The sequence below is a fragment of the Pleurodeles waltl genome, chromosome 11 (assembly GCF_031143425.1).
Source record: "Pleurodeles waltl isolate 20211129_DDA chromosome 11, aPleWal1.hap1.20221129, whole genome shotgun sequence".
Classification (NCBI taxonomy): Eukaryota; Metazoa; Chordata; class Amphibia; order Caudata; family Salamandridae; genus Pleurodeles; species Pleurodeles waltl.
The window spans coordinates 3163535-3179553 of NC_090450.1; the positions used below are offsets into that span (position 1 = coordinate 3163535).

Genomic DNA, 16019 nt, shown 5'->3' on the forward strand with positions numbered 1-16019 from the left:
CAAATACTATGTCCACTGCTACTACTACTAACAATATTAATAACTGTACAATCAACACTAATTCTACTACTATTACTAAATGTCTACTACTATCACTACTACTACTACTTCTGCTACTACTAATAATAATAATACAAATGTTGTTGCTGCTACTACTACTAGTAAAATAAACACATACTACGACCACTGCTACTACTACTAACAATATTAATAACTGTATAATTAACAATAATTCTACTACTAGTACTAAATATCTACTATTAGTACTACTAATACTTCTACAACTGCTACTAATAATAATACAAATGCTGTTGCTGCTACTACTGCTAATAAAATAAACAAATACTATGACCACTGCTACTACTACTAACAATACTAATTGTACAATCAACACTAATTCTACTACTAGTACTAGTACTAATATCTACTACTATTACTACTACGTCTACACTACTACTAACATTATTACTGATAATAACACTTCTAGTACTACTTCTAGTATTATTAATTGCCGCATAATATTTCTGATACTGCTACTACCATCACTTTACTACTACTACTAATACAAATGTTGCTGCCACTACTACTTCTAACAATAATAAAAAGTACTAGCGGTACCAAATCTATTACTACTACTTCAAATACTATTATAATTATTATCAGTAATACTAAAAGTAATACAAATGCTGCTACTTCTACTGCTAGTACTACTACTACTAATGGTAACATAATAATAGTAATGTAAATACTGCTGCTACTACAACTGTTACTAACAATAATGAAAAATATACTATTAATACCAAATCTTGTACTACACCCACAAGGTGTTACTACTACTATTAGTGAGTTTTCTACTACTACTAATAATAATAACAACACAAATAATAAAAACAAAATGCAACAAATATGAATACTACAATAATAATTGTACAAAGAATACTAATACTACTATAATAATTATTATAATAATCCTACACATATTGCTACAAATAATAATGCAATGAATATTACTATTGTTAATAATAATACAACAAATACTAATAACATTATAACATCACAACTTATAATTGCAATTGTAATTGTAATATTAATGTCTTCAGGGTAAATTGGTTTTACTGCAGCCCAAGTGACAAATGACAGGGCATTACGAGTGGGGTGAGTAACATGTGGTAACTAAAAAATCCCCCCACCAATAACATAACATAAACCATAACATTACTGAAAAATTACCTCACCCATATCATAACATATCAACAGCCCACCCTACCCCACCTCATGCATGTACCTGTACCAGAATATATGCTTTGCTGCAAAGGTAGCTGTGGTGCTGTTAAGATCTTCAGCTCAATGGGAGATAAAACCAGATTCAAGATTGTGTACATCTGGTGTGGGTAACAATTGACATCACATGTTTATATTACATGTGTTTACACTTTGGTTTAGAGAGGTAGGAGGCCAGATTAAAAAATCCTTGCATGTGAAACCCCTAACACTGCTCCCATCGGCTTCCTCCTTCACCTGTAATAAATTGCAAACTTCTTTGGGTTTGTGGTAATATATACTGCCCTAGACTTCTAAAAAATACTTCTACTGGCCAATATTTACTCACATACATTTTCCACTTTCTCTTTGTCTCTTGAACTTGTTATCAATACTTGCAGAAACCCCAGCCCAATGTCCCCGCCAAACGAATATTGGGGTGTTTCCCATATGTTTCTACCTTTGTAATACAGCTTTACCAACCTTGTTGAAACCAAATTTGCAATGGCTTCCTGGGTTGGAATGGCTAGGTAAATAGTTTGTGAATACATCCAATCCCCGGGTTTTAGGGTTTTCCTTGTCTTTTGCAAGACACACTCTTGAAGACTCCCTTCTTCTGCCCGTAAATATGAATAAGTGATGGCAGCAACACTCCAGACTCACACATTTTCCACCATCATAAATGCACTTTACAATTCTAAACATGCACTCATCCTAATTCTGTAAATCGGGACCTGTGATGCTGAATCACAAATGCTTCTTACTGTTCACAAGTACAGAGTGTCTAGAAAATGATACATATCTAAAGTTTTCAAGTTTAGCAATAATACAGGGGGAACATTCACCTTGTAGGGCGGCGGCTGGAGGGGATAACCTAAACTGCATTAGAAACACCATAAACGCTTCCCTCTGAGCTGCAGTTAAAGCTCTCACCTGGGAGTTGCACAAATTAGAGATTCACCTGGAACTAATGCACATGTTGGCACAAGGTATGCTCATGATTGACAGGAAACTAACTCCGTTAATTAAAAAATAAGAAAATTGGGTGAACAGATGGAATGAAGGAAGCACAGCAGCCAGACTTGCAAATGACGCAGTAATAGATAAACTAACTAATTTGCCTGATGTACTAGCCACACTCATTAGTTGCTGTAAAATCACCCAAGAAATGAGCAGGAAATAGTGCTTCCAGATGGTCCACCAGAAGTTAGGGGAATCAACAGTCACAGAAACAATAGAAAATGGTAGAACTGTCACTTTAAAAGACACCAGTGAAGAGGGAATGAGTATGGCATTAAGCATCTCGCCTCAAACTAAAGATCAATTAAGGTCGACGATTCTCCTAGAAGAGGTCGTCACACAAGATTGTATAATTGGGCTGTTGACAGAAGCCTCCAACTCTTTGCCTGATGGGCAGGTAATGAGAAGCCAGAACAAAATACTAGAGAAATCACTCAAAATATCAAAAGAAAGAACAGACTGCGTTGTAACAGACAAAATGTAAGTGCCAGGACGTACTAGTCCAACAAACAGGGGCTCCATGTTCCGAGTGATAACTCAGGGTGGTTTGAGAGCTACCCAATTTTCCATCTGAAAACTTCCCTGCATTCTGTATCCGGTCCTCTCCCTCAATTGATTGCTGTGGCTGAAGCATTAGTAGGGCAGGCGGCTCAGATGGCACAAAATCCCGAGAAGATAGCAATGAGGAAAGCAGACATGACATCCAGCTACCATTGTCTTCAGCACATAATCCCTAGACAACTAAGTATGCTCAGGCAGGACACCCCAGTGCTAAAGGCCGCAGGAGGCAAATTGAGTGTCTCTCACTAATGAGGATGTCACCAGTACTACAGTTGGGAGGTGTGGAGGCATCTGTACAGGCAGCTATCAGCTCGGGTGCACATCAGTGAAGTACCCACAAAAATAGTGCAGCACTGCCTGCCCAGAGAAGGTGCAGCGGTGATGTGCTACCGGTGATGTTTCACAATGAAGGAAAGAACATGAATTCCACTATTACCCAATTTAGCATAGGGTATAAGGAGCTGGCCCTTGTAGAATAAAGAGTCGCACAGTCAAAGGATCTTCCGGGAGCGGAGGACTTCCGTGTGCAGGGGTACTGTGGCTAGTGCTTGTTGAGCAAAGTGGAGAGGTCTGGTGGGGGAGTAGAAGGCAATGCGCTGGTTGAGGTAGGTGGGTCCTAGGACATGTAGGACCTTGTCAGCGTGGACCATGAGCTTGAAGTTAATTTTTTTCTCAATAAGAAGCCAGTGGAGGTCTCTTTAGTGATTGGAGATATGTTTGCTGCGGAGAATGCCCAGGATGAATCTGGCAGAGGTGTTTTAGATGTGCTGTAGCTTCTTCAGGTTCTTCTGGGTGGTACTGGCTTAGAAGGCGTTGCCATAGTCGAGTCTGCTGGTAATCAGGGCATGGGTTATGGTTTTGCAGCAGTGCTTTGGGATCCATTTGTAGATCTTCTGGAGAAGTAGGAGTGAGTTGAAGCAAGAGGATGCAACTGAGTTGACGTGGCAGGACAGTCAAAATCGGGGCACACAGGAGGTGATTCCTGTCAGGTCTTCACCGACTTGTCATATCATGGTCAACAGGAACATGGAATCTTGCAGGAGGTAATCCTCCCCAGGGAGTTTAAGTTGGTGGATTACAGGCAAGACTGGGACCCAGGGCATGATTTACATGCAAGATCAAGGCCCTCAGTTAATTGGCGACCAGATCCTACAGACAACATGGAACACCTGTGCACACATGGACTTGATCCTACACAGGCACACTATGGAAAATTAAGCCCACAAGGTAGCCTTGACAACACATATCCCCTGAGGAAAATCGAAATGCATGCTTTAATTCTTATCCTGCTATATGCAACACGGGGCCCTTTGGATATCGTGAACAGGTCCAACATCCATTTTCTGTTGCATAACATTCCATCGCTTTCTGATCTTACCTCAGAGCATCTGATTTCAGTAAATTTTAATGTGTACACCTGGATTAGCCTCAGAGAATCTACATTGACAACATGGTCTGACCAGAGTATTGTTAAACGGATTCTTGAAAATTGTGATCTATTGAAAAACTGGGGCATATCAATCAGTAAACCCGCAGAAGAAAAATACCCTTGGTCTTATCAATGGACAAACAATTATCCACCCAGATAAATCTGACCAGCACCTTCAGAAGAAACACCTGTGATAAGCCCTCTGATGGTGGACAAAAGAATTAAGGGTGGCTCACAATGTGCAAATGTGCTAATAGAACATAGTGACCGGGGTCAGTGGAATTTGGATTGGATTCCAGCAGCCTTGACTAGCAAGTTCAGTCACAGGCTCAGCCACACATAAATGAAGGCTCACTGTATTTACTTTCGTAGATTTAGGGCATCCGTGTCGCCGGTAAACTAAGTGGTTGACCGCATGTATTACTCGTGCAGTCGGGATTATAAATAGAAAGCCCACTATTTTATTTTCGTAGATTTAGGGCATCTGTGTCGCCGGGAAGCTAAGTGGTTGACCGCACGGTATTTATTTTCGTAGATTTAGGGCATCCGTGTCGCCGGGTTGACCGCACGTTTACCGTGAGCCTTCAGCCTTCATTTATGTGCAACTGAGTCTGTGACTGAACTACACTTACATAATATGGCACAGTCTTTACATTCTGTGAGCCCTCAGCCTCATTTTTGCACAGCTGTGTTTGTGACTAAACCACAGCTACAGAACATTGCATTACCTTGATTGACATCCTTAGACCAAGATTACTGATCATGAAGACGCCCTTGACCTAGAAGATCCTTATCCCTAACCAGATTCCCTAGGTGCTACCGACCAGATATTATCCCCAGTCCTGATGATGAACCACCATTGATTTATGTCAACATATAGAGTTGAAACGTCAACATGACTTTGAATGTGGATTAAAACTATCAAGAAATTCTATGTGACTTCAGGGCTTCCTGGATTGACGGAGCCATCTGAAGTCCATATTGTTCTTAAACCACCTTCTGTATATATTGTATATATCACCTTCACTTCTTTTCACAATATTCACTTTCACTGTGCTTTTCGATTTAGGAGCACCTACCAACATAAGTATAATCTTCTTTTGTGATGAAAATGTAAAAAGAAACAAAAAGCAATAAAACTTTATTTATGCTACATTTATTGTAGTTTGGATATTTATAATCATTTAATCAATATATCACCGTAGAAGTCTAGGAGTACTTCCCCCTTGCTTTGACCATATTTTCACTTTCATTTATTACCCTGGTCAATAGGGTTAGAGGGTATTGCCTCATTGCCTAAAACTAGCAAGAGAAGACAGCATCTTTTGCCATGAAGGATCATATTTTAAAACTATAAGAAGCATTATCAAGCTATTAAGCTGGAACGTGGTGGGCATGTCTTCCCTCATTGCAAGTCCTACCGCCAGGGAGTTTCTAAACAACTCTGATATACTGTGCCTTCAGGAAACCTAGTTGATGGAGCCTCTATCCATTTCTGCCTATTAATAAGTCAGAATTCCGCACAAAAGAAAATTGTGTTTGGCAAACACATAGGAGGCCTTACAACATACTTAGAATTAGATCTACTTATTAAGGTAGAGGTCTGGGACAAATCATTTTGGGACGTTGGCATGGTGAGCATATATGGCCTGGTATTCAACGATAAAATATACTCAGTTTCAGTTATAAATCTGTATCTTAGCCCCTGCTGGGAGAAAAAACAGGCAAATATTAAACATGTCTCTGATAAAGGAATTCCTGTATGGGCACCCAAATCATTCGTGTGTGTTAGCAGAAGACTTTAATCTTCGCAATCAGGGTCAAGCTGCTGGGCACTGAGGAGACCCTGCAAGATCTGGCTCAGAAAAATCTCTTAACGACTTTGGCTTGAGAGCGACCAACCAAACCGAATTATTAATTGGCACACCTATGCCAACTTTGAAAAACATCTCTACACTAGATTACATTCTTATAAATATAGCCTTCTGGGCTAGCTGTCCAAGTCTTCAGATCATTCACAGAACCAAAGGCGATCACAATCCTGTGGTAGTTGAGTTCAGTCTCAGAGCAACGAGGCATCCGACGTATACAGCTAGAAGAAAGCTGTTATCTACTAAAATGGATTAAATGGCGTACTGCCTGCTCCGCCAAGTATCCGCAATAGAAATTGGCTCAATGTTCTCTAACATCTGAAAAGCGGATAAGTTGGGTGGTATACTAGAGGGGCACTATGGTTTTTATGCTTCACGCTGCGCTCACCGGGACCATTCAGCAAAATAAATTAAGGGTTAAAAGAAAAAAGAATTGGAGCCCACGCATTTCCTGCATCCTGGGAGCAGCAACGTACCATAAAGGCATACCGGAAGACTGAATTACTACTCAGGAAAAAGATAACAACTTCACAGAAGCAATTATGAAGCAGGTAAGGAAAGAACATTGGAAAGTAACCTGGAAACTAAAATCAAGGGATATAGAGGAATACTGGAAATGCATATATGCGTTGCTAACACCAAGTAAAAGCAGATAATTTTTGGGTTACATTAACACCCTGATTCATTCATCTACTAGTAAGGATAGTGTGGTCTTGGTCTGCGATTAGGAGAGCCAAGTGGTAAAGCTATAAGTGGATACCGAGAACGGTAATGCTCAAGCATATTAATGTTGCAACATGCACTAGATGGCTTTGACAATTGTCCCCTAAATGTTCCAGCACCGTACAAAACATCCTTATGAGCATCCAGCATGATGGGGCACCTGGGCCAAATGCTCTTCTAGGAAGAATTACCAAGGAAGACAGTAGCTTCTGGGTTGGGCCCATGACAACTCTTTTCAGTGATGCCTATAATTGTCTGTGGTACCGGTGGCTTGGAAGGGGTCGATTCTGCATCTAAGCCACAAAAGAATTGACGTTACTTGACTGGAAAACTATAGACTAATAGCGCTACTGGATGTTGATGGCAAGGCATTTGCAAAAGTTCATTTACAAGAGCTTGAAATCTGGATAGCGGAAAATAACATCACACCTATGTTTCAGACCGGGATCAGATCCAACTCTTCCACTTTAGACAATATACTTGCTCTTTCATATTTTGGTGCAAAGTCACAGAAATGTTCCTCCCCTCCACTTTATTGCTGCTTTATACATTATAATGCAGCTTTTGATGAAGTCAAACATAAAATCTTCTGGAAAAAACTGGCAGACTGGGGGTACACCCAAAAAAGTGCTGGCGGCCATAACTGCCTTATACACGGGCACATGAGTGAGAATCAAGATATCTCAAATGCACTCAACAGAGAACATATATACCAATAGATGGTCTAAAACAAGGCTGTGTTATTGCCCCCATTCTTTTTAATCTTCATCCCACTGACTTGGGCGCGGAGCTGCTTAAGGGGAATACACCCCCCACCAAACTGGGCCAAACAACTCTCCCTATAATGCTGTGTGGTGATGATCTGGTCCTGCTCGCCCAGCCGTGGTTAGGGTTGAAAAGGGGTCTGGATATACTTCACTGGTATAACTTAAAGAAAGCTTTGCAGGCAAATGGGGCTAAAATTAAGGTCCTGATATTGGTCACCAACCAAAAAAAATCTGGTGGAATGGAACATCGGCCCGTTAAAGATAGAGATGGCAACTAAATATAATTACTTGGAGTCTGGATATAAGATACTGACAAAACCACATATCGGGCAGCATCACTGGTAGAGAAAGCAGAGAGAATTACCTATGCCCGGTCCAAACTCCACCATAGGATTGAATCTTCCACTTCAGAGGTGATTAGGAGAGTCATTAAGGCTAAACTATTACCAACAATTACCTACCCCCATCTTACATACCCTGGCAGGCTCACCATGCTACTTGAGAATTGCCATCTAAAAGCCTATAAGAAAATATTTTGTATCCCATGATCTACAAGGCACACGGCGAATCCCATGGAATTTGACATGTTGAAGATGGAGATAGAATGTAAAAAGGATGAATTCCACCATCGAGTGTGCAGGGCTAACACAGGTAGACTGATGGGACTCTGGAAGTAATTTTCACAAACAATTCAAGCAATTGGGCCAGGTATTTACAGAGTCCTGAGGAATCCTTCCACCTGGTTCCAACTTACATGCAAGAGCATGGGTGCGGGCCTCAAGGGACCGCAACATCACTTGTATCAGGAATATTAGAGGCGCAGATGCTCTGGTGGAGTTACAGGTGTACACCCGCTGCCAACCATATCCAAAGGCGGCACTGGGTGCCTGTGCGTTCCGAAGCATACTGCAGGCGGTTTGTAATGATTGTACCTATCTGGATCACGTGTTTGAATTTTGCTCTTTTATTTCCTTTTTAACATTTTGTGTTAGCATACTGTAATTTGACAGCTCTTGACAGTAGTGTATTTTATCTGTATTTTATACATTTCTAGTAGATAATTTGGAATGATGGTGTACATTTTACTTTTGTTTTACATGTGGGTAGAAGATGATTCGTAATGATGGTATGCACCTTGATTGTGCACTTTATAAACACTCCCTCCACTCTTATCTTTGTTTTACACTGTGTATGATGGATTTGCAATGATTTAAAGTAATAATGCAATAAAGTTATGATGATGATTGTGGTAAAAAAAGGTTTAGCAATTTAGTCACCGTTCCATTTCTTTTCTGCAATACAAACAAATAAATGCATAAATACATCATACACATATGTGACAACATTATTAAATACATGCATTGGTATAGGCATCAATGTTGCCATTATAATGTTTGCCAGTGTTCTGGAGACCACAGGTCCCATTGTGTCCAGAACCATGAGTCACAGCAAAGCTCTCCGTCCCTGGAGTAATCTCTCTTTGGGCTTCATTCACTTCATTGGTTCGTGGGCTTGCCTTTTAAAATCCGCTGGCTTTCATTTGTGAAAGGCATATATACGTCATGCCTTTTCTGGTGTTTAGCCCACCTACACAGCACCGGTACACTACTGAAAACATGCGAGGATCGATGGTTTTAGTATGGTTTATGGACTACTTCATCTGTTTATTAACAACGCAGCACGATCGTGCTGGTGTTTACATAGCGCTATTGCGCCCGTTTTTTCCATTTTCAATTTCAGCACGGTTGCACTGCATTTTACATAGTGCGATCTCGTTGCATTTTTTTTTCTTTTAATTTTTGTGGCAAGAAAAGTCCGGTTAGTAATTTACAACGCCAATAGCTGTAACTCGAGAAAATGCGAGACCCGTTGCTTTGAAAATGCTTGTTATTCTTCTGTGCAGGGAAGAAGTTGAATCAGATCTTGAATATCTGGGTTTCCTAATTTTCGAAAATCGTCTGAAAAAGGAGACCAAAGCGGTTCTGCGGGAGCTCAGAGACGCCAACATCAGGACAGTGATGATAACAGGTAGCTGATCTGTAAAGTTTTGCTCATACATGCTCTAATGTTGTTATGAATACCTGCACTCTTAGGGAGTCATTTAATGTTTAATAGTATGAAATGCTATTTGAATGTTGTAAAAATTGTCATTTTATTCCATGCTTCCCCATTTTCTTTCATCTGATTTTGCTAGCTTTAGGACTACGTATAATATATCACTTTGGCTTTTCGAGTAGTCCCCCCTAAGTCCTAGTTGTGCATAGCATAACATAGCATAGCATAACATAGCTTAACATAGCATAGCATAACATAGCATTACATAGCATAGCATAACATAACATTACATAGCATAGCATAACATAACATAACATAGCTTAACATAACAACATAGTATATTGCCTGTGCTGTTACAAACTGTGATATTTACTTACCTATTTGTCTAATTTAGTTCTCTGAGAGCCTTGAGACAGTGAGGAAAATGCACCAATGACATGGAAATCAAATGTAATAAAGGGGATGCAAAGTGTACTTATATTACTGCCATAGGTGAAAAGAATATATGCAATCCTATGCAATATTTGGAATTGTATGCAATTATTGAAGTTACCTTTAACAATTATTCTATTAGACAGATTTTTGTAAAATGAAGTACTGTCCTTTTTTACACTTTCTGAACAGAGCCATAACTACTAAGACATGGCACTGCTGATCTCTTCCCCAGTGCTAGTGCACAAACTGGCTGTCAAGCGCCGTGATCACATCTTTGTACCACAGTGCCTTGGGGTTTGTGAGATGTCTAGTACTGAAAGTGTACCCTTCCATTACAAAATAGTATGCTTAGACATAACTCAAAAAATGTCCCACATTGCATGTTTGCAGCATACATGCAATGTTGGAAATATTTGGAAAAATGAAAACATTTCTCTTTGTTAGCTCCTGACGGAGGAGCGTTTGTTTGGTGTAAGGCCCTATCTACCATTGTTTCTAGATAGGGTATTGCGTCAGAAATCATGGTTGGTAGCCCCCATGGTATACCCCTTTGAGGCACTCTCTGGTTCCAGTCCCCACCAGTTCTCGGCCTGGACAGAGAGACGAGGGTGTATGTAAAAAGAGGAGTGACCAAAAACTGGACAATGAATAGTACAAGGCTGGCACCTGACTAAATACATTTCTGGGCCCTAAAAACTAAGTTGGTGATGGAAGAAAGACAACTCCTTCTGGCACTCAGGGACCATGAATTGCTTTCCGAGGGTCAGGTGGCTGTCCTTTTTCATGTGTAAAGGTAGAATATAGCATAAAGACACATGACTCTGAAACGAACCCACTGACCACAGAGGTTTAGACCTTACAAGAGTTCTATCTGATGCCTAGAAGATGCCGTGGGGCCTGAGGGCTACAGGGGTGACCAAGAAGTTTTTACCAGCAGTTGAAGAAGAGTGAGACTTAGTCATTTTCCCATCTCCAGATGATGAGGACAAGTTGGTGTGGCTTGCCTACAGAGGTCGCACCGAAAACAAGCAAGAAAATCAGGTATGTCCCGCTCTTGCTCGGAGCTTTTTGTCAGAGTAAAAATGTATTCAGCAGACCTTCGCGATAAAATTATTGGTCCTTTTAAAACTTTGGCTACCTACAGCTTCATCCTTTACCCAATGGAGGATTTTGAGAACCCAAACAGTGGAAAATGAGAAGATAAGATTTTGGACCTGGATGGGGCGGCAAATCTATCCCAGCATTGATGCACTCTGGGATGCTGTGAATTCCAGCTTTGTTCAACTAGGAACTTTTGGTGCCAAAACCAACAACTTGTAATGGAGATCAACAAAAACAGAACAAAGCTTCATGAGACCCCTGCAGGATTTAGCCTTACCTGTGAGGAGGTTCGAGAGAGTTCCTACAGTACCTAGAAAACGTAAGGGAGATCAAACCTATCTTGTTTAATCTTATGATGAACATAAAGAGCATGAACACAGGATGGACAGTCTCTTGTGTGAGATTTTGAGCTTTTCAGACATTCACCTCAATGTGTGACCATTAGATTCAGTTTTTAGTGCTTTCTGTTTTATATTCTTCTTGGTTGCAGTGGTTTCTTGAATGACTTTCCTCATATTAAATCCTTTGAAATTGAGAACCTTGGTCTGCTATCTTTCTGGAATGAATTCTACAATGGCCACTTCTGGCTAGTTTCCTTGCTTGACGTTTGATTGAAGAGGAGACTTTTTACCTTAGACAGTACACAGATTTGTATTTTTATTTACATTATTTTGATTCCTACGTTGCTATTTTTATTGATTTACTGTTTGCTTAATCAGGTCTGAGGAATACATTTTTGGGATTATGGATTTAGCTTATTAATCTTTTTATGAAGAGCGCTCTATTAACCATTCCTTATTGAAGTAGGTGTTACATTTTAATTTTAAAAAATAAATAAATTGAGGTTAAATGATCAAATAAAGTCATTTTCATGATGTGTAAGCAGAACCAGGACGTTGCTCGTGCCTGGTGTACTGTTCATTACAGATTTGTTCTCCCTAGCTTGGTAAGTGATGTGGTTCAGCAGACCTGGATGCGACTGTCCCAGAGAATTCTAATGGGTACCTCGATACACATTCAATATTGCACCCAAAAATTACCTGGTGGTATAACATTTGCGTTCCGCATCAAACTTTGGCAGGTAAAATCATCTGGAATTTAAATGGTGAAAGATGCCCGGTAATTACCATGATGTGCAGATTTTGGTGTGATAAATAAATGGCAAATTTTGTGATAAAATCCAAAACCTGTTTGTAAAATATGACAATATCTAATGTAAGTTTAGAGAGATAGACAGCTACCTAGGCGTTTTCTCCATTTAGCTCCTCTTAAAATGGAGCGAACTGTGAGTTCTCTGGTGAAGCTGTCAGCACAATTCTACTTTCAACTAAGCATTGGCTAAATTCCCATCTCACAACATTTGGTTGCTCACAGAAGCATTCTAAGGTTAGCCAATAAAGAATGTTTGTTCTTGTGTGTGGATTCATGCCTGTGGTTAATCCTCTGCTAGAGTCCAGAACATTGCTGCAAAGAATGTCTCCAGACACTATGTAATGAGAAGAAACAAGTTAACTCTATGAACACAATCACTTTTCTCTAGGGGACAACCTTCAAACAGCAGTTACTGTTGCCAAGGATTCTCGGCTGGTATCTGGGAAAGTGGTTGTAGTGGAAGCGGAGGCACGAAACGGATCCTGCCCTGCCTCAATTATATGGAAATCCATGAAGGACCATCATTCAAATGGAGATGTGCATGACGTAAGCTTTATTTTGCAGATTTCATATGAACAAAACATAGATTTATCAATGGATCATATCCAAACATAGTACATGAAAAAGATTTGTTTTATTCATAATGTGTGTGAATATGAAGGGGTTAGAGCACATGTCCGGATGGTCGTCTATCTGTTGTTTTCATGGAGACAGACTACTTTCACTGGAGAGCTTCGCAACTCCTCAGCTGCCCCCCTTGTTTCTTACTCTGTCACACCTTGATTAACTGCTGCTCTCCCTTTTACTAGACAGGGCTTGGCCTGCAGTAGGAAAGGACTAGTGTCCTCTTTTAGCAGCTACTAAAGCAGCAATAGGTGTGAAGTTCAGATCTGTTCAGATTCTGTTTAGATAGTCACCACGGTGGTGCGCAGGACTTGGGTCTCAACCACTAGATCTGAAGATACACATGCCATGTCTGCCAGCCATGCACAATAGATCAATCATACTGAGTTCTTTATTATTTTCTGAATGTGAACTGCAGTTATTGGAGGAACAGAATGGTAAGAAACTTGTGTTAACGCAACAACTCTCTGTGATTCCACCCTTTCTTGTCCTGTCTCTGATTTTAAGTAAGAGTGTATTACACACTTTCTGACTTCCAAGCCCTGACAGTAAGACTCTAAAGTGAATCCTCTGTTTCATCAGTAACCATTCTAATTTGTGAAAAATAGGTGCAACGTGCAAAACTCAGGCACCATATGAGGTGCAGACAATGGTACAACCTGAAATCTATTAGTGTGTTAGTAAGGTAATACCACATTTACCACACTTGTATCACTTGCCGAAACCTGCCGTCAAATGTAAAGTAGGGTTTGAATTTCCTGAGACTGCTGAATATGTAGGTCACTCTTTATACCCAGATGTTTGAGAAAAAGGAATGGTTTAGGGATGGTGCCCAAATCCTACTGGTCAAAAAGAGATCAGCTAGAGGTTGGAGCACCCATTGTCTATGAGGACCGCTCCCTTTTAAGATTCAACTCAGTTCCAGGCGTGCAGGTCCAAATAAAATATACATTCTGTTGTAATGTGGAATGGGTAATTCAAGTATCTTTGGTTTCAGGTGAGAAAGGATATGAGTATCAGCCGCTTACTTGAAAGGTTTGACTACCATCTCTTCTAGTGAAGGAGAAGAGCCTTGGGGACCCCATATATCACTCTGGGTCTCTGAAATGTCTGAGGGGTTATCCTAACTGCCTGTGATCTGTTTATCAGAAATGACTGAAACCATGGCAGCACTGTGTCCCCAAAGCTGACTGCCATCTTGCAGTTTTAGAGTCATGACTGACAGTATAAAAGGCAGTCAATGGTTCCAGCAGGATCAGGGTGGTGAGACAGCCTTGGTCCAGCTTCAAGCAATAGAGACTATCACTGTCTCTATGCTTGACGAAAGCCAGGCTGCATCTCATTTTGAGAATTTTGTGATTGCAGTTGGTTGCAGAGAAGCTTATCCACCAGATTTTCCAACACCTTTACACAATCAGGCAAAAGAGAAGTGGGGTGAATATTCTATTGAGCCTGTTCTGGAGCAGAATCACCCCTATGTCTAAATGAAGAAATCTCCTACATGCTGTTGATAGAAAATAATAGCAAACAATTAATGTCGGTTCTTGCTGGATTTGCACTCAGAAGTCCCGGATGTAGGAGTTATGTCTCCTTGAGTAAAGAACAGTTTAAAAATGAGGTGAAGGTGTGATTTCCATTATTTTCACCAGTATGACATTGAAAGGGCAGGACTATCTCTTTGAGGAGCAGGGATGTCTAGGTGGGTTGGGGGCAGAAATAGGAAGCATCTGGGAGTGCCAAGGATGGAGGTTTCAGAGTTTGTAACATCCTTTGAGTCTGTATTGTGGGGATGACAAATAGAATATATCTTCATATATCATGTCTTCATTACCTTTTCCTAGAGTGGGAACAAAAGCAGAGATTTTTAGCATGTTCGCCATTCTACTTATTAGAATCCAATAACTTTACCCTAATTTGTTTTACCCGGCCTTGTCCTTATTCTCCTCTTTGTGTGTGTGTGCATATGATCACTTCTCCAGCTAGATAGTCACCTGTTGCCCTGCTGAGTAAGAGAAAAAAGGATGGCAATAATTTAGGAGAATGAGAGATAAAGAGAATATCGGTGTGTGTTCTAGGGCAGAAATGTATCTTTGCAAGTGGCTTAGTGGTCCCTCTTCTTGTGGCTGGTAGTGTTCAGATGATAAAAGTTGAGGTGCTCTTTCTTTGAAGACAGCTTACAAGTCTTTATTGTGGTTGGTGTTCTTCAGCTGATGAAAGGTGAAATGATCATTCTTCAAAGTTGACATGGTACTCTTTTTTGTGACTGAAGGTCCTCAAATTGATAACAGGGGAGCTTATCTTTCTCCTGAGATGACCTAGGAGGCTTTATTGTTGTTGGTCTTCATCTTATGAAAGCTGACATACCCTTGTGCAATGGTTCAGTAGACATCTTTGTTATGTTTTGTAGTCTTCAACTGATAAGAGGTGGGGTGCTCTTTCTTTGGAGATGGATTAGTCGGTGAGGTGCTCTAACAAGGGCTTAGAAATTATTGTTGTGGATGATGGCCTTGAGCTCAGCAAAAAGTGAGGTACATTGTGAATATGATTAGAGGCTTTTGGCATAAGTTGTGATTCATGGCCTTCTTTTTTTAGGAACGTCTTCAATCGTCTTTGTAGAAATTCATGAGCTAAGTCTTTCTAATTCATCTTTTTCTCTTGCCCCTTTTTCTACTTCATGTCTCTTGTTATACTTATATAGGAAACTTCTCTTGACCTGTTTTACCATGGTCACAGGCTGTCAGAGTCAATGCCAAGACCTGCTTTTTTCATCAAGGGGTTATTGTGATGCCTTTAAGAATGGTGAGTCAGAGACTTTTACTTTTAAGGCATTTCAAGGGGAGCATAGAGTGTGTACATTTACAGAGGCAAGGGAGTTAAAAACCTCTGCCAGGAAATGAGCCAGTGGGGATCCTGATTGCACTCATTGCTGCACCAGTTCACATCCACAAATCCCTCTTAGGCTGTGCCCATATTGGCATGTGCTCCAGTTCAGAAAAGCCTTAGAAACATTCAGGTATTCCT

At 40.4% G+C, this 16019-nt stretch overlaps 1 protein-coding gene across 2 annotated transcripts in view; it reads left to right on the plus strand.

Moving 5' to 3' along the window:
- LOC138265204 (probable cation-transporting ATPase 13A4) overlaps nucleotides 1-16019 on the plus strand; it is a 229913-nt gene that overhangs the window by 133348 nt on the left and 80546 nt on the right. For both annotated transcript variants that reach the window (XM_069212751.1, XM_069212752.1), the window contains exons 18-19: nucleotides 9535-9659; nucleotides 12763-12920. In XM_069212751.1, the coding sequence (XP_069068852.1) occupies nucleotides 9535-9659; nucleotides 12763-12920 (283 nt within the window). The remainder of the gene's footprint in view (nucleotides 1-9534; nucleotides 9660-12762; nucleotides 12921-16019) is intronic.